Source organism: Typopeltis vanoorti, chromosome 6 (assembly GCF_054136105.1).
Source record: "Typopeltis vanoorti isolate ZY-2024b chromosome 6, IOZ_Tvanoo_1.0, whole genome shotgun sequence".
NCBI classification, from domain to species: Eukaryota; Metazoa; Arthropoda; class Arachnida; order Uropygi; family Thelyphonidae; genus Typopeltis; species Typopeltis vanoorti.
In genome coordinates this window covers 134,965,195-134,991,572 of record NC_143554.1, presented here as the reverse complement: position 1 = coordinate 134,991,572, position 26,378 = coordinate 134,965,195, and the positions used below count along the sequence as shown (strand labels likewise).

The 26,378-nt window shown below is 34.7% G+C and overlaps 1 protein-coding gene across 1 annotated transcript in view; it reads right to left on the bottom strand.

Annotated features, from left to right (window-relative positions):
• Positions 1 to 836: 836 nt before the first annotated feature.
• Positions 837 to 26,378, bottom strand: part of LOC150105963 (DNA-directed RNA polymerase III subunit RPC3-like) — a 136,783-nt gene continuing 111,241 nt past the window's right edge. The window contains exons 9-10 of the mRNA XM_090394600.1: positions 21,429 to 21,494; positions 837 to 1,064 (exon numbers count right to left, since the gene is read on the bottom strand). Coding sequence (XP_090250726.1) covers positions 837 to 1,064; positions 21,429 to 21,494 — 294 coding nt within the window. The remainder of the gene's footprint in view (positions 1,065 to 21,428; positions 21,495 to 26,378) is intronic.

Below are 26,378 nucleotides of genomic sequence, written 5' to 3'. Positions count from 1 at the left end.
AATGGAGACTGTGAAAGGTTCAGACTTTGTGCTATTTACTCTGACACAAAACTCTGGGCATTCATACAGGGACTTGATGGCAGCTAATAGTTGACCATCCACTCCATACTCCTGTACTACTTGCCAAAGCTTATCCCGAGGAATAAGCCTTCTCCAAGCCTTATCCCATATGCCTTCTCCAAGTCCACAAAACATGTGTAGACATTCTTGGCATATTCCCAAGATTTCTCAAAGACTTGCCTTAAAGTGAAGATTTGGTCAGTTGTGCTTCTACCAGGACGAAAGCCACATTGTTCTTCCTGGAACTTTGACTCAACTATGCTCCTGCACAGTCTTTCCAAGCATTCATTATCTATTTCTTAAATTTTTACTTTTTTCCCGTGTGAGGTATGCGAAACTTTTTAATTTCTGTTTTTGTAAAGTAAAATTAGGGGTGCAAGATATACGCGAGGGCAAGTTATATTCGAGTACATATGGCACAATAATATATGGTAGTTGTGGAGAAGGCAGAGATTAAGACTTCCTAGTTGGTAAGGACAAAGCAGTAAATCATCTTAAATACTTAAGATTCACAAGCTGAGAACATGAGAAAATTGTACATGATCATACCAACCAGACCTGTAATCCTATTAAGCAATGTTTATAGATGGTAATCCTTTCTTTTAGGCTTACAGTGATCCGAATACATTTTGGAAAATTATGGAGACAACTACCGTGTTTAAGTAAAACTTTAGTTTAACGTAAAAACTTTAGATTTTGGTTTATATTAAACTAAAGTTTTACTCAAACATGGTGGTTGTCTCCATAATTTTCCAAAATGTGTTTATAGATGGTAACTATGAGAGCCCTGGGACAACATTAGTTTTGAAGTAATTTAAAATATTAATAAGGTACATTACCTCTTGTACTTGTGCACTTTCTTCTTCATGCTGTAAAGAGGCTATGATTGCCTCGACGCGTATCTTCTTCTCAAGTATTCGCTTATGAACTTTAGTTATATAATGGTGAAAACTCTTTGCATTATAGATGGTTTTCCTACACTTCTCAAGCATATTCCTACATACCTGCAAAACATTAAAGCAAAAAAATTAAAGGATAAGAACATCAAACTGTTCTAATACAGGTATCCCTTGCTCAATGCGGTGAAATTAATTGTGGCAATCCCTTGATATATGCGGCAAGAGTGTTGATTAAGCGCCTTTAACCCTGTGGAGCTCACAGCTGATCTGACAGATACATGCAAAATATTTAATATAAATATTCTCACACAATTCAGTATATTGCTGTGAATAGCTGTGCATTCATATGTTATGAGTGATATTCTGGCAGTTTGGTTTAACACATGTTATGTAAAGGTTTGTGATATTTGACAGTAAATTGTATATGAGAGATATACCGTGACCTCCGATGTCAGTATAGTATGGTTTAGTTGTTGTTGTTTTTTATTCTTTGTTCAATGATTTCTAGATAGTAACTGAAAATAAATAAACCATCATGTATTACTGAAATAGAGAGCCAAAGGCTTATTTATCATACATGTACTCTAGGAGATGTGCTTTACATTGTGGAAAATACTAAGGAAAGTGATCTGGGGCTTACTCCACCTTTACTACGAGTTGCCCATAAGGATCTGCCGAAACTTTTAGTTTCTATATATTCAGAAACTCTTGTAGTTTCTATATTCGGCTATGAAATAATGTTGGATTCATTATCCACTTAATTTGTACCGTCATGTATTATATTTGCAGTGTTTTTTCCTTTATGTTTTATTGCTTGTTTGCCAAGGTCTAGAGAGTCATTTTGCTTGTTATCGTAGAATTTATGCCGATAAGAAAAAAACTAAAACTTCAAATGATTCTTGATAACTTCTTTTGATAAAAAAAAAAATTGCAGTAAATAATGTAGGTACAAGTATTTATTAAACATTTACTTTGCATTCATTTTTATCTTTCCTAAAATAGTACCCTATAAAACGAATTATTAATACAGTAATCAATCATGGACGAATTGTAATTTTTACCAGTGATTATTAGATTTGATTAACGTAGTCACATCGAGGGATTAATTAACTGCATTAATCGAGGGATACCTGTATATAAATTCTCTCATTTCATCTTCCTCTTAAAATATTGGACTCACTGCCTAGTAGCTTAGCTTCATAGAAACCTATCCTTTCTACATAGTTTGCTATGTTTGTAAATTGTGTTCAGTCTTTTGTTGTTTTGTAGTGTATGATGAAAATGCTTGCTATCCCTATATGGTATGATTAACACATTGAGTTGAAAAGGTCTTTAAGTAAAGATTCTTCACATCTGAGATAGGATTCAAACCCAGGCCTTTTCAAACCAAAGGGTGCTGTCATTACTGATGCTTCAAACTTTTTTTTTAAGCTTTAGGAAATTTCCTTCAAACTAGCCTATGAACATGCATAAGAGATTATGGACAGAGGACTTACTACTTATAACATCAAAAGGATGGGGGGGAGGTTAATGGAGTCATCAACATTTAAATAGATATTATATATTTAACTAAGGTGATAATATGTTTTTGCCCATTCCAACCCAACATCCCAAGAATAACAGACATGCTTTCAGTAGAGAAAATTATGCAGGTAATTAAGATTATGCAAACTACACACCCTTCCCATGAAATGTGCCAGTACTGGCTAGGAGTAAAGTACAAAATGTTCACAGGCCAAACCCACAGTGGTGAAAAGACAAAAATTTCATCAGAATACTACAGAACCATATCTAGACAAGCAAGAATCATCACCACAAAGAAGAACAAACAGCACCTTCGAGAATTAAAAAAGAGGACATACTACAGGCAATTAGTAACATTCCAACACCCCCCCCCCAAGAAAAGGAAAAATGGAAACACTGTTACTTCAAGTACACCTACCCATCCAGACACAATTTTAACTGGAGGATGTTACACAACATCTTACCAGTAAATGCAAAACTCCTGAAATGGAGAATACTTCAAAGTTGCAAATTGTGCCTTTTGCACCCTACAAGAAACCCAAGAACACCTGTTCTATGAATGCGTAGTGGCAACACAAATATGGGCTAATGTAAGCAGCACCTTCAACATCTCCACACTCAGGAAGGAACAAGCACTATACCTGCAAGACCTACCAGGGAAAGGAAGCTTGAAAAATCAACTATTCTATCTACTAATTGAAATTAAATATCACATTTGGAAAATTAGGAATACTGTAACATATCAAAAACAAAAGAAAACAATAGAGGATATTAAAAGAAGTTCAAGAGCCTCAATCAAAAACTAACTGAGACTACAGTTAGCAGAACTGGGACCAAATCTTTTCAGGAAAAGATGGAGTTCCCCACTTGCATTATGCTACCTATCTGAAGGCAGCATCATTCTGAAACTCCCATGATCAATTCCAAGAAAAGTAAACAAAATGGCCACAACAACCCTCATTTTTTTTACTTATTTTTATTTATTTTATTTTTTTACTATTATTATTATAATTTTTATTTTTTATTTTTTGTTATCCCCAAAAATTCTCACTTTTACAGTTGATTATAATTTAATCCTAAACAGATCTTTATGTTAGCCTGGCCCCCATGCTCAGGTTTAATCAACCTCTTAGGTTCATTATTTACTTAAAGCCTATGGTACTATACTCTTAAATAATGCCACCAGAGCATATGTTAACCAGGCTAACAAGCACACCAATATCTCTATCACTTTCAAAGAAGTGTTTTCCCCAAGCCTCTGACATACACCTAATAACCAATGTTAATGCAGAGGTAAGGGAATGAAAATAATTATTCAAAATTCCCAAATAACCAACTTCTGAGCAACTCTCTGGATGCAGAGAAGAAAAGCTAGCCAAAATTAATGATTAAATAATTATTAAATAAATAATTAAAAAAATAAGCTAGGTTCAGAACTATATAAATATGCAGGAACAAGATTCAAAGGAAGACTCTTATTATTTTTAAATAAAATTTACTCAACTGGTATCCCCCCAATAGAATGGAAAAAAGCAATTGTGATTCCTATCTTTAAGAAAGGTAATAGAGATGACCCTAAAAACTATAGAGGTATCAGTATACTAAATTCATGTTACAAAATATACAGCAGAATCTTAAATAACAAACTAATGAAATATTCCGAAAACTTTATTCTAGAGGTACAAAATGGATGTAGAAAAGGACGATCATGTATAGACCCAGCCTTCTGCCTAAAATTAATAATAGAGAAAAGAAGAGAATATAATTTAGAAACACATATTGCATTTATTGACTTTGAAAAAGCATTTGACAAAGTTAAAAGAAACATATTATTTAACATATTAAAAGAAAGACAAATAGCAAATAATATCCTAAAAGCTGTCACAAGTATATATGAAAATAATCAAATACAAATAAGATTAAATCATGAGCTATCATATACAAGAGAGATAAACCAAGGGGTCCGACAGGGATGTCCCCTCTCAGCAACTCTTTTTAATATCTACTTAAATGAAATAATAATAAAATGGAGTAAAAATTTACATCAAGGAATTAAACTTTCACCTACAGTTAACTTAAACACTCTCCTCTTTGCAGATGACCAAATAATAATTACAAATTCTGAAGATAACTTACAGAAAGCTATTTTAAATCTAAATGAGATATCCAAAGATTATGGTATGATAATCTTAGCCGGCAAAGGTTGGTCGATTGGTAGAGCCTCTGCTACTAATGGCTCAGTTAAGTAAGTTTGAGCACGGTTAGTAGTTGGAAGGGGGCCAATCGTTCGATGCTGTCGGCACACTCTCCCTCGATGAGTCTTTGGACTCCCTGGGGGTGTCAAAATAATAATAATAATAATAATAATAATAATAATAATATCAACGGAAAAATCAAAAACTATGGCCTTTAAAGGACAAGATCCAGCAAGAACTAAAATAGTATTAGATAACAAGATCTTAGAACAGGTGAATTCATTTAACTACCTAGGATGTATGATCACTTATGAAAATGAAAAAAGATATAAACATAAAAATTGCAAAATATTTAAAAATAACAGGAGTAATTAACTCTATATTTAAACCAAACCTAGTTCAAAATCAAACCAGGCTAAAAGTATACAATACATTAGCCCTACCGGTCTTAATGTATGGAAGCGAAATCTGGACAATAAAACAAAAAGACAAACAAAGATTAACAACAGCAGAAATGAAGTTTATGAGAAAAACTGCAAAGTATACCCTATTTGATCACAAAAGAAACGAAAATATTATGAAAGAATTAAACCAAGAACCAATAATTGAAAAAATTAAAAAATATAAACATAGATGGATGGAACACGTTCAAAGAATGAAAACAGAAAGATCACCAAAAACAAGCCTTAAAGTACAAGCCATTAGGAAAAAGAAAACCAGGACGTCCTCTTAAACGATGACTTCTAAGGCCGGAACAGGCCATACTAGGCCGAAATCCTTGATACGTATGATGATGATGATTAAAAAAATTAATAAAAAATCAAAATAAAAACTAAATATATAAAAATAAATTAAAATAACTTAAAATAAAATTATATAACATAGGCAAAAACATTAACAGTAAGGAAAAACACCAAACAAATTAAAAAAAGACAAAACTGCCCAGTCCATTGAGTTGCCAGAATCCACTTTTGGGAAATTGTCTCCCAAAACTGGAGAGAGTCCCTTAAAAGTAAAATTAAATAGGAAAATCCTATATGATCTATAATTATTCACCCCATCTCCTTCAGGACAGACCACTCACTTCATCTTTCCTGTCTTCTCTCTTAAGGCCACAGCTTCACAAGAGACACAGGAGCAAAAGACCTGTTCCTGTAAGAGTTGATTACAACCTGAAAAACATGCAGACAATGTCAGTACTCAAGAAACAAGATGGCAAGCAATTAAGGTACAAGTGATAGCTAGAGTGGTGGAAAGATACCGAAACCGCTCTAATTATGACTGTAATGAATACAACCTTCTCTGGTTTTGGTGGATGAAAGTCCAATACCACTAACAAGAAGGCACTAATTACATAATTAGTAAAACAAAGAGCTGGTATTCAAACAAGTTTGATATGTTTTTGCCCATTTTCATTGCTTACAATATACTAAGCAATGAAGATTTAGCATTCCTCAAGAAAGGCTGTGGGCTTCCCAGATCCAAGCAATACTAGATAACAGATTACCACACCTAGTGCAATTAAACAGTCAACACTCACTGCATCAATCACCACCACAGGGAACTTCCTCACAACAACAATTTTATTATATATACAGTCCATCCTCAATTTATGATGACCATACCTTCAATGTGTTCACCAAATAACACCTCGTTCCAACGACCTCTGGATCAGGATGTTATTGCTACTGTCAAGACATTATTAAGTGTTTTTATGAAGCTATTTCCCTGAGGGAGTTTTTTAGTTTTTTTAATTACAGTCCATCCTCAACTTATGATGACCATCCCTTTAATGTGTTCACCAAATAACACCTTGTTCCCACAACCTCTGGATCAGGGTGTTATTGCTGCTGTCAAGACATTAAGTGTTTTTATGAAGCTATTTCTCTGAAGGAGAGAAAACCCTCAGAGACTTTTGAAAGGAACATAATATCTTGCACTATACAAAAAATGTAGATGCAGTATGAATGGTGTTTAGAAGTTACTAAAAATGTGTTCTTACATTCACAGGATTTGACAAAAACTCTACAATAGGTTGGTGATATATTAGCTAAAGATTTAGAGTTGGAGACTGACAATGAAGATATAGAATAGTTGTTGGACACTGGAAGAAGAACTCGTAAATGAAGATCTTAGAGGTAGAAACACAGAAAGATAAAAAAGAAGAGAAAAAAAGCCAAACATGAAAAAGAAGCAGAACCCATAAAAAAATTTACTGCCAAATTGCCTTATTAACAGAGGTATTTGCCTCTGTTAATAAGGCAATTTGGTTGTTTGTTGGGGTCCAAAATGGCACTCCATGTTCGATCCCCAACATAAAGAGATTTAGCAAAGTACATGGAATAAACAATGCAAGCTGCAATTGCTTGCTACAAAGAAATTTATATAGAAATGAAAAGATAAACTATGCAGACTCAGATGTACATAATATACACATTTTTAAAGGAGCCCACTCATGCTGTCACTTCATTCTTGAAGAAAGATGAACCTAGACCTTCCACAAGTTATGCATTTGATGAACCATTCTTAGGAATCTTTTTTTTTTTGGAATTTCTGAAATTTTAATAATTTGCTGTTAATGAAGGTAGCATCTCATGTGTCCTTTGATCAATCATCCAATTAGGAAAGCAACAGCTTTGAAGGCTTACTCTTGTTCTATTGTATGTGTTTCCAGTTCATTATTTTACTGTAAGCACACTGTACACAAGTGTTTACGATAGCAGTAAACTGGCTTACCATTAAATGCTGCAAAAATTCTTTAAAATTTATCGACAATTCAGTTTTTTTCTTAAATTTTTTTTATTCAGGTTGTAATAATTTTGATTGTTGAATAACTATGTAAAAATATAGTTCCTTGTCATAGAATGATTTTATATAGATGACTGTAACAACTCTGAAGAATATAATGAAATTCTTTGAAGGTGCTGTGTGACATATCATTGATTCTGAATTAAATTCTATACAAAACATATTTAATTCTTTGATAGCAGTAATATGAATAGTAGTCAATAAATTTCCCAGATCAACAACAAAAATGATGACATACTCCAGAAACATCAAAAGGAAAAATTTGATAATGAACCTTCATTAATAATGGATTTCAAAACTTTTTGAGAACTTCTAGATGCTTAAATATTGCGTCAGAAAGAATCTCAAAGATTTCAAATTGGATATCAACTTTAAATACTGAACTTGAATACAAATAAATCTGATAATGTCTTTTTATTCCCTAAAGGGAATAGGAAAGGCTGTTTAATCTTTACTTAACTTTTAAAGACTAATGGGCAACCAATCACCAAACTTAGCTCGCAGATAGCTGACAACACTATCAGTGATTGGTTGCCCATTAGTCTTTAAAAGTTAAGTAAAGATTAAACAGCTTTTCCTACATCTGAGGAGGAGAGTGTGGAAGAAAATGTGAACATCGCTAAGTCCCTAACACCATGTATCAGTGCGAGTTCCATGGTCAATCTTCTCGAGGAATATAGAATGAAAAACTTGAGTTTCCAGGAAGAAAGGCATACTTGCTCATGCTAGAGATTGATTAATTCATTGATTAACCAGTTGGATGCGAATCTGATGTGATGATAGAGGTAATCTCGGGTGGTATGGTCACTTAAACAGAATAGGAGAGGAAAGATTAGCAGAACAAGTGTTCTTTGCCAGGTTGGCAAGTAAAAAGACCAGAGGAAGATCAATATATAGAACAGACTGATACAGCAAAATGTGTCTTAAAAGATAGAAATATAAGATAAAGTCTTGATCAGTAAGATTAATTTGTAGGAAAATTGTTGATCAGAAGTTAGTAATGGTGTAACTTTTTCATGCAGTACTATCATAATTATTCTGTACACCACTGAGGCTATCTCTCTCTCTCTCTCTCTATATATATATATATATGTATATATATCAGGAATTTGATGATGATGATACCAATACTGGTCACCCTTCTTGACTGAATCTTGTACTGTTCATGAATTTGCTGGTCACCTTTCTCCTTATACCTTCCATTTCTTCTTCTGAAGCTTATGCTTAATGATATTACTCATCCATCTAACTCCTACCTGATTAACCCTCCTTTCCTTAAGTATATAATTTAATATAACTTTCTCTAGATGTCTCTTAACTATCTCCCATGCACACTACTAACATTCTTCTCATGTAGGGTTTTTTATGCCATGGCACAGCTTTGAGCTTCCTCCTAAGCTTGTCATAATCAGCTGCCTTTTAATTCCTCATGAGCAATATTCTGTCAAGAAGGGAAACACCTTCTTGACAGAATATTGCTCATTTTTTACAATCTCCCAAGTGAAGACCACATGGTCACTTTCTCTAATCAAGGGCCATATGGTCATCTTAGTTATGAATATCTCTGCTGATCCTATGACCAAGTCAAATACTTGCACCTCAAGTCCCCCTGCAGCACAAGAAATTATTTCTTAGCGGTTGTATAAATTCTATTTCCTTCGTGCCATGTGATCTCTCTCTTCCTTCCATAATTGAAGTCCCCATAATAATTACTTAATCTGAACTCATTGTACTAATTTGCTGATATTTGTCTTCCAGATCATCTCTACAACTCTCTGGCCTACAGCAGCAACCAACCATATATTTTGTCTTACTGGCTTTGATCTCATACCAAATTGCTTCAAAAACCCTCCCAATTATCTCCTAATCTTTTAGGCTGCAATTTATCTGCCATCACCAGCTTATCTTTTCTATCTTACCTGAAAATACTAAACACTTCACATTCCATCCCTGTAAGTACATCATCTGCAGTTAACCAAGTCTCACTAATGCCTATAACTTTTTGACAAGGTTGCACTAACCAATGTCCAAACTCCTTTCTCTTGCTCCTGTTACATTTGGCATTAGTAGATAGAAACTGCAGCATCCCTTTAGCCCCAGCCCTCCAACTTTATTTCCTGAATTGACTATCCTGTTCAATATTTTGTCTTCAGAGAATAGATTCTGTGCTTGTCGGTCATTCTCACACTTACTCACCTCATAGGTGCCCTCACACACACTCATTCACTTGCATCCACCCTAATTGCTTAAGTTTCCTGAATTTGCACTTCAACATGCTCAGTGAACAAAACTTCTTCTAGACACCTAACATCAAAACCATTTAGTTGCAATCCATCAGCTTCATACAAATCCTTTCTGTCAAATACAGGCAACTCTACAAATGCCAGATCATCCCTTCTGCAAAACTTGTGTATTGATTCGTTTACTATCAATGCTCACTCTCCTCTTCAATTCGCCACTATAATAGAGTGGCAGGAGACTTCATTTCTGCTTTGTCCAAAAACTTTCACATCCTCTCTCAAAGAATACTTCTCACCTCTTAGATCATTAGTGCCATTTAGCTTCTCTACCAGCCAAGATGGATGAAATAGTGAGTCCAAATTACGCTACTTATCCATGTTATTCAATAGGTGTTACAGAATCATAAGAATTTGCTGGATGTCTATGGACATCATGATCGGTTGGAGTGTTACTGATATGATAGTACTACATGATATATTTACATCATTACAAACTTCCTAACTATAATTTTCCTCCAAATCAATCACAGAGCTTATATTTCTATCTTCTAAGGCACTTTTTACCATATCAATCCACCTATATCTTGGTCTTCCTCTGGGTATTTTTCCTGTCAACCTGGCAAAGAACACTTGTTTTGTTAATCTTTCCTCGCCCATTGTTTAAGTGACCATACCACCCGAGATTAGCTCTGCTAACATATTTCTGGATGCTAACAATGTCAAGTTCTTTCCTAATATCCTCGTTTTTAATATGTTATTTCCATTGGTGCCATCTGTTTATGCCAATAATCTTTCTCAGGACTCTTATATCTGCGGTCTCTAGTCTTTGGGTCAAGTATTTTACTTCTAATCCAGCTCTCAGATCCACAAGTTAAAGTGGTTTGAACACTGTCTTGTATACAGCTAATTTAGTGTTTTGACTAATTTCTCTTTTATTCCATATAAATTTATTCAGTTGACTTCCTACCATACCAGCTTAGTTGATTCTGTTCTCTATTTTTATATTTAATTTACCATCTTCACTAAAAATCAACCCTAAGTAGCTGAACTGTTTTACTTGTTCTATAGGTTCTCCATTCACAATGCAGTTGATATTTTCAATGCTTCTGCCTATTTTCATCGTCTTTGTCTTATTATTGCTGAACTTCTTCTCATATTTATTATAACAGTTATTGAATTGAGTCAGGGAATCTTGCAGACTTGTACCAGATTTATTTAGAAGTATAACATCATCCACATAAAGCAAAGAGCTGAGATTAACATCTCCAGTTATGATATCTGGTTTAATACCACTTTCCTTCATAATGTGATCCATACAGATAATGAATAACAGAGGGGATAATGTACATCACTGTCTGACACCAGACAAGGATGTACATTATCCCCTCTTTATTTATCATAAAACCATCTTCCTGTACTTCTTTCAATTCTAACTGCTGCACTGACACCATTCAATTAGCATTTTGAATAGCTTCTCTCTTGGCAACTTGTCATATGCTTTTTCCCAGATCTACAAAACTTAAATAAAGATCTTTGTTATATTCCCATGATTTCTCCACTATTTGTCATAAAGTGAAAATCTGATCTTGACAGCCTTTATCTGGCCTTCTCTTCAGACGATGAAGAGAAGCTTGTTCTTCAACAAGCTTCTCTTCCACAATCCTTCTCAATGGTTTCTCAAGTACACTGGCAAAAATCTTACCAGCAACACTCAGTAGAGAAATACCTCTGTAATTCTCACATTCAGTTTTATTTCCCTTTTTATATATGGGTACTATGAGAGCTCTACTCCAATCATCTGGAATTCGTCCCTCTGTCCAGGCCATGTGAACTATGCAGTGCGGCCACTGTAAGACTTTTATACCTCCATACTACAGCATTTCTGGTCAAATATCATCTACTCCAGCTGCCTTTCTGCATTTCAGGCTTTTTTTACTTCAAGTATGGATATGTATTCCTGATTGCATGCCTGGTCAGTGTTTTTACCCATATGTTGTCACAGCTTGTTTCATTTAACAATTTTTCGAAGTAATTATGCCATACTTCAAGGATATCTTTTTCTCCAGTTTTCATGTCACCTTTATCATCTCTAATTCCTTTTACAGCACTCTGTCCTCCATTTCTGAGCTTCTTCAACACCATCCAAAATATCTTACCAAAGCCTTCCCTTAACTTTAGTTTAGCTAGTTTTATAGTGTTTAGATTTCTTACATTTGTCTCTGTATTCTCTAAGAGCAGGGACGGCTCATGCATAGGCACTGTGGAACTGCAGCACCCCCACTTTTTCTCAACATATAAATATATTTATTATATTTGCTTTAATTTTATCATCAACAATTCTATACAATTATATTATTTTGTATAAAAAATAATAAAAATCCATCTTGTAGTACTTAGGAGGGCAAAGGATACTAGCAGCACTGTGTTTACCACAGTATCATGTTGCTACACAAGAAAGCATATGCACGTCATAGTGAGATGCAAACTATTAGTGTAATGCTGCACTGTCCATCTTGCAGTTCCACTGTTTATATGCAGTTTGCGCGAGTAGTGGTGTGTTCGTAGTGCTTATCGTGCTTACTCCATAAACAAGATTTTATTTTTAAGTAATTTTGAATTATACTAAACTGTATAATTTTATCAATAATAAACAATATTTTTTCAATGAAACAAAACAAGAAGAATATATTTTATTTTTAAGTAATTTTGAAGGGGTGGAAGGGGTGGTGAAGCGCAATACATAGCCTCTCCCACTCAAATGTCAACCGCACCTTCCCGTGGTCCATCCTGTTCTAAAAGTACAAACGAGGCACTGGCGACCGAGTATGGGCGGTATAACCTTAACACCCTAACAGAGTAAATGCTGTTAGATCTGCCTGTCTAGAGGCGTTAGGTAGCAGCCCTACCACTGGAATTACCCAGCGACAGGTTAGTAACCAGCCCTGGGGAAATTCAAAATACTTTCAAGTTTCATGCAAAGAAAAGCCGGACGGAATGTCAGGGAAAAGACCACAACCCAGGAAACGGTAAACGAAATTGGAAAAAGGAACACATAATGAAGATTGCAACATGGAATGCGAGAAGCATTGCACACAAAGAAGAACTTGATAAACAACTAAACCAAGCTAACATAAAGATATGTATAGTAACAGAAACAAAGAAAAAACAAAAAGGTACAAAAGAAACAAACAACTATATACAAATCTACAATGGGGTAAAAAAAGAAGAAAGAGCAAAAGCAGGTATAATGATTATGGTACATAAATCCCTAAAGAACAATATTGTATATTATAACTATTCGAATGAAAGACTAATAGAAATTAGACTCAAGACATTAAGAGGCCACATAACAATAATTGGTGCATATGCACCAGAAGAGGGAAAAGAAGAAGACAGTAATATATTTTATAAAGAATTACAGAATGCCATAGATAAAACAAACAAAACTGACTATTTACTGCTAGCAGGAGATTTAAATGCCAGAATAGGAAACAAAAAATACAAAACAAACATAGGTAAATTTGGCGAAGATACATGTAATCAAAATGGTCGCAGATTGTGCGATTTTGTCATTTATAATAATATGAGAGTTTAAACACAAGGAAATACATAAATATACTTGGTCAGCCAGAGGATACAAATCAGTAATTGACTACGTTATCACAAATTTTAAATTAGCCGAGTTAATTTTAGACGTAAGAGCATATCGAGGCTTTGAATTAAACTAAGATCATTATATGGTATCAGTAAAAATTCGTTTTAAACCGAAGTGGCTAAAAAACACATAGAATTGAAAATTCTTACCAGCCAAGCTACAAAATTTCTTCATTACAGGATCCTCAAGTTAGACTACAATATCAAAAATGCACAAACTTAAAAACAGAAACCACACATCAATCAAGTGACATAGAAGATGAATGGGAAAATTTGAAACAAATTCTCACAAAAGCAGCAACAGAAACCTTAGGAATAAAGCACAAATGGATTAGAAAAAGAGGACTACGAGACTGGAACAAAGAAATAGAAAATATAATAAAAACCAAAAAGGACAGTTACCAGAAATGGCTAAATTCCAAAACAATAGAAGCAGAAATAGAGTATAAAAGAAATAGTGCAATTGCAAAACGAGAAGTAAGGAAAAAACATAGAGAAAGATGGAACAATTTCGTAACAGAACTAAAAAAGGATTTATTTAAGCCACAACCCAAAACCTATAAAGTAATAAAATACATGAATAAAGAAATAAAGGAAAAGAAAAGGAAAAGATAAAAATACAAACAACAGATTTAGAAAAATGGGCGACCTATTTCCAAAATCTCCAGACAGATGAGAACAATGAATTAAAATTTTATAAGACATTTTATAATGACCTAATAGAAAATATCACAATGTTAGAACTGAAAAATATAATAAAGAAGATGAAAAATAGGAAAACACCAGTAGAAGACAATATAAATATAGAACTATATAAAAATGCAGGTGAAAAATTTAATGAAAGACTTATGAAATTTTTTAATATGGTTTGGATGTCCGGAAAAACCCCTAACTCTTGGAAAAAAGCACTGGTTATCCCAATCTATAAAAAAGGAAATAAAGACAATTGCATAATTATAGGGGAATTAGCCTGCTGAATACAGGATATAAAATATATGCAGGAATATTAAAAGAGAAACTAAGCAGCATTGTAGAAAACAAATTACTAGAAGAACAAAATGGTTTCCGAAAAGCCCGATCCTGCATAGATCCAATTTTTACTTTAAAATTATTAATAGAAAAGAGAAGAGAATTTCAAAAAGAAACACACGTGGCCTTTATTGATTATGAAAAAGCCTTTGACAAAATTAGTAGACAAAAAATGCTTAAAATATTAACCAATTTAAACATACCAAACCAACTTTTACAATCTATTCAAGAAATATATACAGGAAATAAAATAGCAGTTAAATTAGAACACACCTCGGAATGGAAAGATATATCAAGAGGAGTATGACAAGGATGTACCTCCTCACCTCTGCTTTTCAAAAAATAAATAAATAAATAAATAAATAAATCAGCTAACACCTTTTTATTCCCGTATACGGGAGTAGGCGAGGCCATTTAGCCCTATCTAACTTTTGGAGACTGTGGGCAGTTCAATCTCCACTGGTACCAATCAGAGATAGACGGCCCAAGTCTATCACTAATTAAGCGGTACGCCTCTGCTTTTCAATATATATATATATAAATGAAATATTAACAATCTGGAAACAGCATAACCCATTTGGTATACAAATGACCCTGCAAATGAAGATAGATATACACTACTATTTGCAGATGATCAAATAGTATTAGCTACATCAGAAGATGACTTACAAAGATCATTAAAATCATTAAATGATATCTCAAAGCAATATAATATGACAATATCCAAAGAAAAAACAAAAATAATAGCATTCAAAGGAGAAAACCCAATAAGAAGTAAAATAGTGATAGATAATAAAATACTAGAACAAGTAAACACTTTCAGATACTTGGGATGTGATCTGTCATACGAAGAAGAAAAAGACATAGAACTAAAATATCAAACTTTGTCAAAGTAAATGCCATAATAAATAATATATTTAAACCATTCCTGGTACAAAAACACACTAGAATCAGACTATATAATGTCTTGTCAAAACCAACTCTACTATACGGAAGCAAAACATGGACCATGAAAAGGAAAGGTGAAAAACGAATTCAAACAGCAGAAATGAAGTTCCTCAGAAAAACAGCTGGATATACCAAGTGGTACCACAAAACAAATGAAGAAATCTTACAATCCCTGAAAATAAAACCAATTAATTACTACATAAGACAGTATAAACAAAAATGGCTAAATATTTACATCGAATGGACAACAGCAGACTACCAAAAATATTATACAGATAAAGGCAGTTTGCAAAGCAGGCCTTGATGCCAAACATGATCAAAATCCCAGGAAATGTCAAGGATAACAGCATACATTTCTCCAAACCTTTCCATGGCATGTATCCAGTAGCAGATAATGTAGGCCAAGATATCAGTAATGAATCTCGATTGGTGGAACACACATACTGGTGAGCTTCTAAGTAGTGAAGAAGTTGACTATTGATAATGTTCTCCATTATTTTGGAGAGGATTGAAGTGATGGAAACTGGTCATTAGTTGGATGATAGGCTTTTGTCTCCTCTTTCAGAGAAGGCATACCGTGAATAGTTTGTAGAAGGAGACTTGCCTTGGTTGTCCACACAGAGTTGGAGGTAAAATATGATATTAAGAGGTTCACACCTCATCTTTAGGAGATATTGTTAATAATTGGTGGATTTTTATATTGAGGAGATTATTCATATATATTATCTTAATATTAATCCTACCATAGAGAATGATCTCTGTTTCTAACAATTATTTTTTTTAATTCCGAGTGTACCTATATGTTATTATATGCACAAGGGTTCACTCCAATTGGTGCAATGATCTTAACTCTTTATTTCAGAATCCAAATAATCACTGACTCAAGACCAAAATACAAAATAAACACATTTAATAAAACAAAAACTATATATACATACACTTCAAACAACTTTACATAACTAACAACAAATTAATTGCATCCAAGGCCTTTTAAAAATAAACTTACACTTAAGACTAGACTAAACACTTTGTTTGCACAATCACAAAATGTTCATAGCCAGTTTCTTTCTCTGTCAAGGCCCTTTTTCGAAGATATATGACTCTAGTCTTCATTTTTACAGGATCCTTTCTCATCACTTATGTAACACACTTTAATTCTTCCCGACTTAATTCTTTCTCTTTTCTTCAGTAGAAATAATAGTCAGATCTGGCGTCCTTAATACAGATGAAACTTCCTAATCAGAGTTTTCTCGAACATTCCTTTAGAACGTAAATAGCAAATTCTTCTTTTATTCACTAAATGCTTATTGACAATCTTAACTCTTCCAATAAAAAAAATTTACAGTTCTACGATTCACTTTTCGGAATCTACTATTAATCTTTCAATTAGTGTTTCCTCCAATATTCCGTTTCAAACGCATATAGCAATATTTTCCTTTTATTCATCAATACTTATTCCACTTTGAAACTTAATAGTTCCATGATTCCTTTTTCGGAATATACTATTAATTTTCTTCCGAATGTCACTTAAAAAACTTAAGTTCCTTCCGAACCTAAATGTCTGCCGGCCTGTGTTCTAAATTCCTTTCGAACGCTCTCTTGTTTACAACCGTTACCCAGATACCGAACGCTTTCTTGTCAGCTGTCAATTACTCATCAAACTTCTCGGTGAGCATGCGCACTCCGTGGCAAGCGAGAAACTAAGTATTGTATAATGGCTGACACGTTGTCTCCGTTAGTGACAAGAGAATGTCCTCATAAAACACAAAACTTAATATTTCAAACCATAATAAATTTGTTTAAAGTAACACAACTATTCAAATCCGGTGAGTACATAAATTTTGAACTGCTTTACATATCACTTTTAACAAAACAATTTCCATAACGGGCACATCGCAAGTGCTGACAATGCGTGTTATGAAAACAAAACTAATAAACATACTAACATAAACAATTCGTAAAAATATTCAGAATTTTAATTATGATTATTTTTACAATATTATCACTATGTCATCAGGAATGTGAAAGGTGGAAATGTGCAAGAACAGACGTTGCATCCTACAGCTTTGGCAAGGGGCCTAAATGCTTAATTGCCATTTGAACAAGAGACAAGTTTAGTGCATTTGACTCTTACAAAGTTAGCTTTAGATTTTAGTCAGTTGTTATGAGATGATTAGAAACTGAGTAAGAGGCTGGAGTTTTTGACGTGGACTGCTTTGGCATAATTGTTGCAGAACTACAGTTTGGATAAGAGTCAAAGGTTTCAGGGGAGTGGGGGATAAAAGCATTCACCTCCATGAGAATAATATAATTTCTGTTATTAGATCAGAGTAGGTGATAGGATCAGAAGCTGTAATCAGACCTTGAAAAGGAGGCATAGAAATCCCAGAAGGCATCTCAACTGGCACTACTATAGTGCCACAGAATATGAGGCTGATGGGGAAAAGAACAAACTGTAGAAAATGAAACAGGGACAAGATTATGGTTAGACTTACAAAAGGAGATCTAACATCAATAGTATATTTGGAGGGAGAACTGGTTTAGAAAAGCTCCAGGATATTGAGAGAACGATGAGGATTATCAGGAATTCTGGTGGATTGGTGAAAAATTTGTGCTAGATCATTACTGGTAGCAAACAGTTCAGCTTCCTTTCCAGCTTGGTCTGTGAAGTTGGAGAAGAGAAACCAGTTGGAATTGTGGATGTTAAAATCATTAAGGTAGATTATGTCACTGTTTGGGACATTAGACTGCATATGATCAACTTTCAGAGATAATTAGCCATACAGATTAGTGAAATTATCAGAGTTAGGAGAACAGTAGAAGCAATAAATCAAAGCAACACAAAATGAGGTAAAGAGATCTTAAGCCAAAGAGGTTCATACAAAGGGATTCTCAGTCTGACAACAACAGGCATGAGATATTAAACCTGACAAATGTGCAAGTCCCACTGTTCTTATGTAAGACATCATGGAGGATGTAATGAGAAAAGTTGAGGTGAGATGATGTTGTAGAAAATGTCAGTTGTGATTCAGAGATGAATAACATATTGGGTTTGAATGTCTGTGGTGGTGCACATTGCTGATATTAGTATTGAGAGTTCAGAAATTGGTGAAGTGAATAGAGATGCTTTTCTTATTACGAGGAATTGATATTTTGTTGGATTTTGTGTATGTGTGCGTGTGTGTGCATGTATATATATTTTTTTTTGGAAAGAGGGGGGGGGGGCATTTTTGATAATTTCTGAGATTTTTTTGGTGCTTTTAATCTGTTATGTTTATTATCTAAGTTATTTTAATTTAAGGGGATATTTTATCCCACATTATTTCAAAGCTGAATAAGAAAACTCTAAGATAGAAATCAAAGAGTTTCATGCCGAATATAGCAAACTATAAAAGTTCGGAGAGCCCAAGCGTGAGCAAACACCTGGGTGGTACAATACCGGGCAACTCGTTGTAAAGGTGGATAAAGCTACGATCGCTATTCTTAGCATTTGCTCTAATGTAAAACTCGTCCCCTAGGAGATGTATGTTGTTTTACATTAAGGGAGATAGGTCACTACCTAGACTGGTTTCCACCTTAATTGAGGTCTCATCAGTGAGTAGGTAGACCAAAAAATACCAAGATTATAGAGATAATAGCTTTAATACTTTACAGTACGAGTTGTCAAAAAGATGCACAGATAAATTAATGAAATAAAGAGCCAAATGGCTTCACTTTGGCGATGTTAAAATTATTTTAATTTAAGGGGATATCTAAGTTATGTTAAGATTCTATGTGACATATAATTTTAACAAAAACAAGCAACATTTCCAGAAAACTCACATTGCTCATAAGGAAGGTGTTACTGAAACTGTACAGAATTGCACCATCTTTACTATGAATTGCTCTTGTATAACCTGGACTGGAGCAGATGAAAACTTCTAACACAGGTGGCTCATGCTCATGCACAAAATATTTGATTTCGTATGTTTGCTTTTGTTTTCTTTTAAATATGCACACATGAATCCATGCATGCTAATTTTTAACTGTTTGTAAACTTTCATTTGAAAATACAGTCTTGCCATAAATACTGTTACAACTTCTCCACACTGCTCAGAGAACTGTGTAAACCCACTTCCATTAGTGGCACTGCGTGCAACTAACATTCATTTGTTTATCAGTAGAGAGAGAGAGAGTGTTGTATAGCTGTATGGGTTAACATGCAGTGGGGAGATTATGAGATCCATGTAGATGTAATAGCACTTCCCAGTTGGAATGCAGACACCTGTTATTTTCAACACACTAAAAAACATTCGAAATCAGTAGGGTGTTTGTGTATTAGACTATTAACCATTATAATGATACAGAATGATACACGCATAAAGTGATGTTGCAAGAGATAAATGTTTCACGGAGAATGAGTCGTGTACTAACTGATGACCTGGGGATGAGAGTCTATCATCATTCTACTGGAGACTTCCTAACACCACAACTTATGTGGCAGGTAAAAGAGAGTGATAAAAGTAAAAGCACTTCCCCAGTGGTACGCAAACAACGGATATAAAGATATCATCTTCACAAATGAGAAGATTTTCAGCATTGAAGAGCTGTTTAATGGTAAAAATTTTCTCATTTGTAAAGAGAATATCTCTATATCTGTATGTGTGTTAGGGAAGGTGACATATCAGGAGGTGAGGGAGGTATGCAAGTTGCATTTCTGCGAGAAAGGGGTAAGCCTCTGCCAACTTGTATCAAGATAGCATGTTGGAAACTGTGGTACGACCCCTGAACAACATGTTGTTTCACACTAGGAAGTGGATCTTCCAAGAGGACTAAGCCCCTTACACACAAGGTGAGGACCGCACAGAAGTGGTTGGAGGTGAATGTGCCCGACACTACACATCACCATCTGATTGGTCATATGAAGGTCCCAATCTGAATGTGTCAGACTTCAAATTGTGGTCCGAGCTTGAGAGAGCAGCCTACAAAGAAACGACTTGATACCAACTTGTATCAAGATAGCATGTCGGAAACTGTGGTACGACCCCCTGAACAATATGTTGTTTCACACTAGGAAGTGGATCTTCCAACAGGACTAAGCCCCTACACACAAGGTGAGGACCACACAGCAGTGGTTGGAGGTGAATGTGCCCGACCACACATCACCATCTGATTGGTCATATGAAGGTCCCAATCTGAATCTGTCGGACTTCAAATTGTGGTCCGAGCTTGAGAGAGCAGCCTACAAAGAAACGAGACACCAGCATCGCAAGCCTGAAGGTGGATTTGGAACAAGAAGTGGCAGCATTTTCATTAGATGTTGTGCATGCCACCAACGACATGTGGCCTCATAGACTTCGGTACATATAAACCACATGATTTAAATGCATGTGGTTTATATGTACTGAAAGCTGTAAATAATTTTTCTGATGATTAAAGGTTTATGTTCAAGTTGTAACAGTATTTATGGCTATACTAGGTGCATCATTTGCATTTTCAATCAAAATAAATATTTGCACAAAAAAACTTTCTATAAAATAAAACTATTAGGAATAATGTTTTTATGTACATTTTATCATGACCATTAATGGGTTTTGGTTAGAAATATGTTACTCATTGAAGTTGTTACATCCCAGAAAAAGTATGTTTAAAAACAAAAAAAGTTTAAAAACTAATGTAATGGCAATCATTAAAAGTTTGCTTGGTGAGCTGAGCCCTTCTGACCAAGCAGGCAAATTAACATTTGCTAAAATATCATTATTATAACTTATAAAGCTTGTAACCACACTTGTCCCAAATTGCCATTAATTTTATTTTTTATCAGTGCTTTTTTTTTTTTTTTTTAATTTTTCAGGTGCATTTTCTATACATGTGTAACTACATCCTTTTGATGAACAATAATGCAGCACATTAACTGAAATGCCTCTGAGTGATTTCAGTTATCAACAACTAATAATCTAACATGCATGCTACACTAGATTTATTTCTTCATAATAATAAAAATTAGAAATTTCTTCACAGTTAATTAAAAATTTTTTTTAAAAAAATGTATTTTTAGTGGTAAGTGATGAATTTAAAAAAAAAATCCTTACCTGTTCCAAATCAACATGACACAAAAATATATTTTGAGAACTGTGATAAAAATTCTTCGTCAGATCCTAACACAAAAAGATGATTCAAATGAGCAAAGTAAAAATTCAATAAGCACTACAGAATTCAATAAGCAATAATTTATTTTTATGATAATACCATCTAACGTAAACTATAGCATATTTAGTATGGGCTAAGGATTAGACAATCCAAGAACACTGTTGTAGAGACCAAACTGTTTTTTCATTTATTTAAATTAATTTTTTTTGAGGTATTAGTCATTATACATCAAGTAGTCTTAATGTAAGACTACACCTACCATCTTCCAATGAAGAGGATAGTAAGCAATGATAATCAAACACCACCCAGAGACAATCAGAACATCCAAAGTCATAGTAGGATTCAAATCCATAGCCTAAAGATTCGAAAACACAGATAATATTAACTTAGTCCACTCCTTATTAATCTCTAAAATGCTCTTTTAGAGATTAATAAGGAGAACATATCCGATATGTTGTGGGAAGAGTCAAAGAAATAACACAGGATACAGCCAAGAAACATCCAGACCCAATTAGAAGACCAAGAGACATATAACTCACTCAACATGGGATTTGATCAAGACATGGAAAATGTAGAAACAAAGACACACAAAGAATGAAGAATGTAAGAGATCACATTGAAAAAAGTTAGGAAAACGCCAAATATTAAACTAAAAATGTGAAGATATAAAGTATCAGATAAGAAGCTATAATTACAAGAAGATGTTTAAGATTGTTTACGAGTTTAAGCACAACTTTAACCCAAATTGAATGCTATTATTATTATGTAACACCTCTAGGGAGTCCTAAGGCTCATCAAGGAAGGTCACCTACTCAACAACTCTCTGTCTCCACCATCCATTTCACCAACCACAGCTATCTTCATCATCTACACCAACCAACGCCATCTACTGCTGACCATCACCACCACTAGTATTTTCACAGACAATCACAAACATCCATGCCCATGGCGGGATTCAAACCCACTGCTTTTTGGTTGGAGAGCGGATACGCTAACCACTCGGTCAACCAGGCTGGCATCAAGGACAGGAATGGGACAGGAACAGACAGAAAAAGTACTGTGAGGAACTGTACAGGGACAAGAGAGAGGGGAAGGGGGGTGTGGAAATTTTTAAGACTCCTCAGGTAAATGTTGAGTTGTAACCACATCCACTTTGGCATGAAGTTGAAAGAGCAGTTAATGAGCTTCATACATTCATGAGTGCAAATGGAACCCAGGCAGAAATAATTAAGGCCACAGGAGATGGAAGGATAAGTATTTCATAGAGAACTGAAGTATGAATACTGAAGAGTTCAGTATTCATACAGCACAAGAAGGGAGATATGAAAGACTGCAACAACTAAATGGGTTCAAGGCCAAAGTCAAGGCTGAAATGCCTGAGCAATAGGCAAGTCACTGAGAAGAACACAGAGTTTAACTTATTTGGTCACGTGCTTCACTCTACTCAAAAGCTTTGATTGTGTTCAGCATATGAATTTGTAGAAGATAACGAATGGGTTTTCCTCAATGCATTATCAAGTTGATAGCTAATTTGTGCAGTGAACAGAGGCCATAGTAAAAATAGGTGTTGGATTAAGTGAGATTCAGGTAAGCAAGGGCATTAGGCACGGATGCCTGTTTTCTTCTTACATGTTCAGTATCTATGCTGAGGGTATTGTGCATGCATGTCACACTGGACAAACTGAAGATGGGAATTAGAATGTGTCAGATGGGTTAGCAATCTGACATATGCTAATGACAGAGTGCTCCTCTGTACTGACAGATAAAAGCTAAAATAAATTCTTGAGAGTTAATGAAATCATTAGAAGCTGAGGACCTTTGCCCCATCACAATAAATTGGGAAAAGAAAGACTGCTTTTGGAATCTGCAGCTGCCCTCAGAAAACAACCGAATTTGAATAAATATGGATGCAAGAAACTTCAGGAAACATTAATCCTCTGAGATCCCAATTTACAGCCTAGACCTCCTACAAATAACCATAGAGGGTGCCTAGATAGGACTGTTATATCAACATGTTTAACATTTAGTATTGTGTTGCTTTTGTGCGTGCGTGTGTTGCAAGCATTAGTCTGCATTCCCTGAATATGTCTTACTGACTGAGATGAAGTATTGGATAGAATTAACAGTTTTCAATCCTTTCCCAGTGCTGCTAATACTATATTTAGCCTCCAACATGATGTCCGTGCCTCATGCAATTAAGCCTTAACACATGGATAGAAAAAATGACAAATCAGCATCACAAAGATAAAGATGGAAACATATTTTGATACAATCTCAGCGAACAATATACAATTCAACAAGATAGAAAATTGTTAATCCCATCACATTCAAAAGTAGGAAAACACATTCTAGAAACTAAAGGGATGCTAACAACTAAGGAGAATATAACGGCTTGACTTTACACTCTCACAAGCTAATCAAGCAGTAGTCATATTAGAAAAAGGATGTAAAATCTGTGGATAATACGACAAATTTAAGCCATTCAATTTTGAACTCATTTAAATCTTCAAAAGAAATTATCTACCTTGTTTACTATTCTTATGATCAAATAATTTTTGATTTTTGTTTGCTTCTTATGAAAATATACTTCATCTGAAGATGGATACTATGATGCATCCAAAATGTAGAGCAATAAATAAGGTACCTGAATTCTATTATTGATATCTCTATGTGGAGATCACAATAACAGTCAGAAATTTCAGATGATCAGAAATGGATCCAAAAGCACAGAATCATGAAAGACAAAATGGGTGAAATCTTGATGAACCAGAAAGAAACAAGAGAGAGGACAGAATACTGCTCACAGTAGGATACAGAGGTCCAAAATTAATTAACAGTTATATAATATTGTTTAGAAAGTGCTTTACATGGCACCGATGTGTACGAGAAAAATGGAGACCAAAGCTTCCTTTTATTCACTGAGTTTAACGCGAAGTACTGCCTGTGATGCAGGGTGTGTGTTCAATGTATTCATTGCTGGGAGTGAATGGTTTATGGTATGAAAGCAAGAATGGAGAAGGATGTGTCAGAAATGTTTTGTTATCAAGTGAAAGATAAATTGAGAGCGAGAAGGTATTGTATGAAGGTTCCATAATAAAAGGTGTACTTAATGAGAATGTGACAAAAGCATATTTCCTGTGCAAAGATCGAGGAAGGATGTTATGTAAAGTTATTCATTTGCAGAGGAGAAAGAGAGTGAAGACTGAGTCCGCAAAATCAAGGAAACCAGGAATAGAAGGATTACAGCCAAGTGTTCAGCCACTTCTGAGACAAATGAGTGAGTGTATGGTAATTATTATTATTATTAAGAGACCTCCAGGGAGTCAGAGACTCATCAAGGGAGGGAGGCTAAATACCACACACACACACACCAGCTATCATACTTAATTCTTGAATTCATTCACACTGCTTGCACTCACAACATCCAATGGCAATCCATTCCAATCATGCACTACCATTTGAGAGAAAAATCTAGCCCTCACGCCCTACTTAGCAGCCTTCATTCTCAGCTTCCAAGAATGTCCTTTCCCCACCCTCCATAAATTGAAATCCTGTATGAACCTTTCAGAAGTTTGTAGGTCTCAATCATATCAGCCCTCTTTCTCCTATTCACTAGTGTGTGTGTGTGTGCAGTCTACAAATTCTCAATCTGTCTTCATAATCAGTATTCCACAATCCTTATATCATTTTTAACACTCTCCTTTGCACTCTTTCAAATATATCAGAATTACAATGGAAATCAGGGAACCAGACCTGCACACAACAGTCCAAGTGAGGTTTTATCAATGTCTTATAAAGAAGAAAAATGACATCCTTATCTTTACATGTGAAGTTTGTTTCAGCATTGCAATTATCTTTTGAGTCGCATTTGCAATCTTTGCCACATGGCCCCTGAACCTCCTGTCTACTAACACACCAAGATCCCTAGCCTAATCAGTTTCTTCTAGAATAATCTCACTAATGTAATAAGATATTGGATATCTAATCACACCGAAGTGAATGACTTTACATTCACTGACATTGAACTGACACCCATTTTCCCCATGCCTAATTCCAGCCTATTGAAATCATCCTGCAAGTACAGCAGCATTCCTGATTACCTTACTTTTCTTTGCATCATCAGCAAATAGCTGTATGTGGCTTGTCAAATCATTTCCAATATCATTAATGTACAGATTGAATAAACAGTGGACCAAGCACTGATCCTTGTGGTACACCACTATCATCATCATCGTCAAATTCCTGCCATGTACCCTCAAGGGGTGTACAGGATATGACAGTACTACATGAAAAAATTACATCATTACTAACTTCCTATCTACAATTTTCCTCCAAATCAGTCTGTTACTTGTCAAGACTCCAACATTATCAGATCTTATATTTCTATCGTCTAAGGCACTTTGTACCGTATCAATCCACCTATATCTAGGTCTTCCTCTGGGTCGTTTTCCTGCCAACCTGGCAGAGAACACTTGTTTTGCTAATCTTTCCTCTCCCATTCTATTTAAGTGACCATACCATCTGAGATTAGCTCTGCTAACAATGTCAAGTTCTTTCCTAATATCCTCATTTTTAATATGATATTGCCATTGATGCCATCTGTTCACGCCTCTAATCTTTCTCAGGACTCTCATATCTGCAGTCTCTAGTCTTTGGTCAAGTGTTTTACTTCTGACCCAGCTCTCAGATCCATAAGTTAAAATTGGTTTGAACACAGTCTTGTATACAGCTAATTTAGTGTTCCGACTAATTTCTTTCTTATTCCATATGAATTTATTCAATTGACTTCCCACGATACGAGCTTTGCTGATTCTGTTGTCTATTTCTATATTTAGTTTACCATCTTCAGTAAAAATTGTGCCTAAGTAGCTGAAATGTTTTACTTGTTCCAC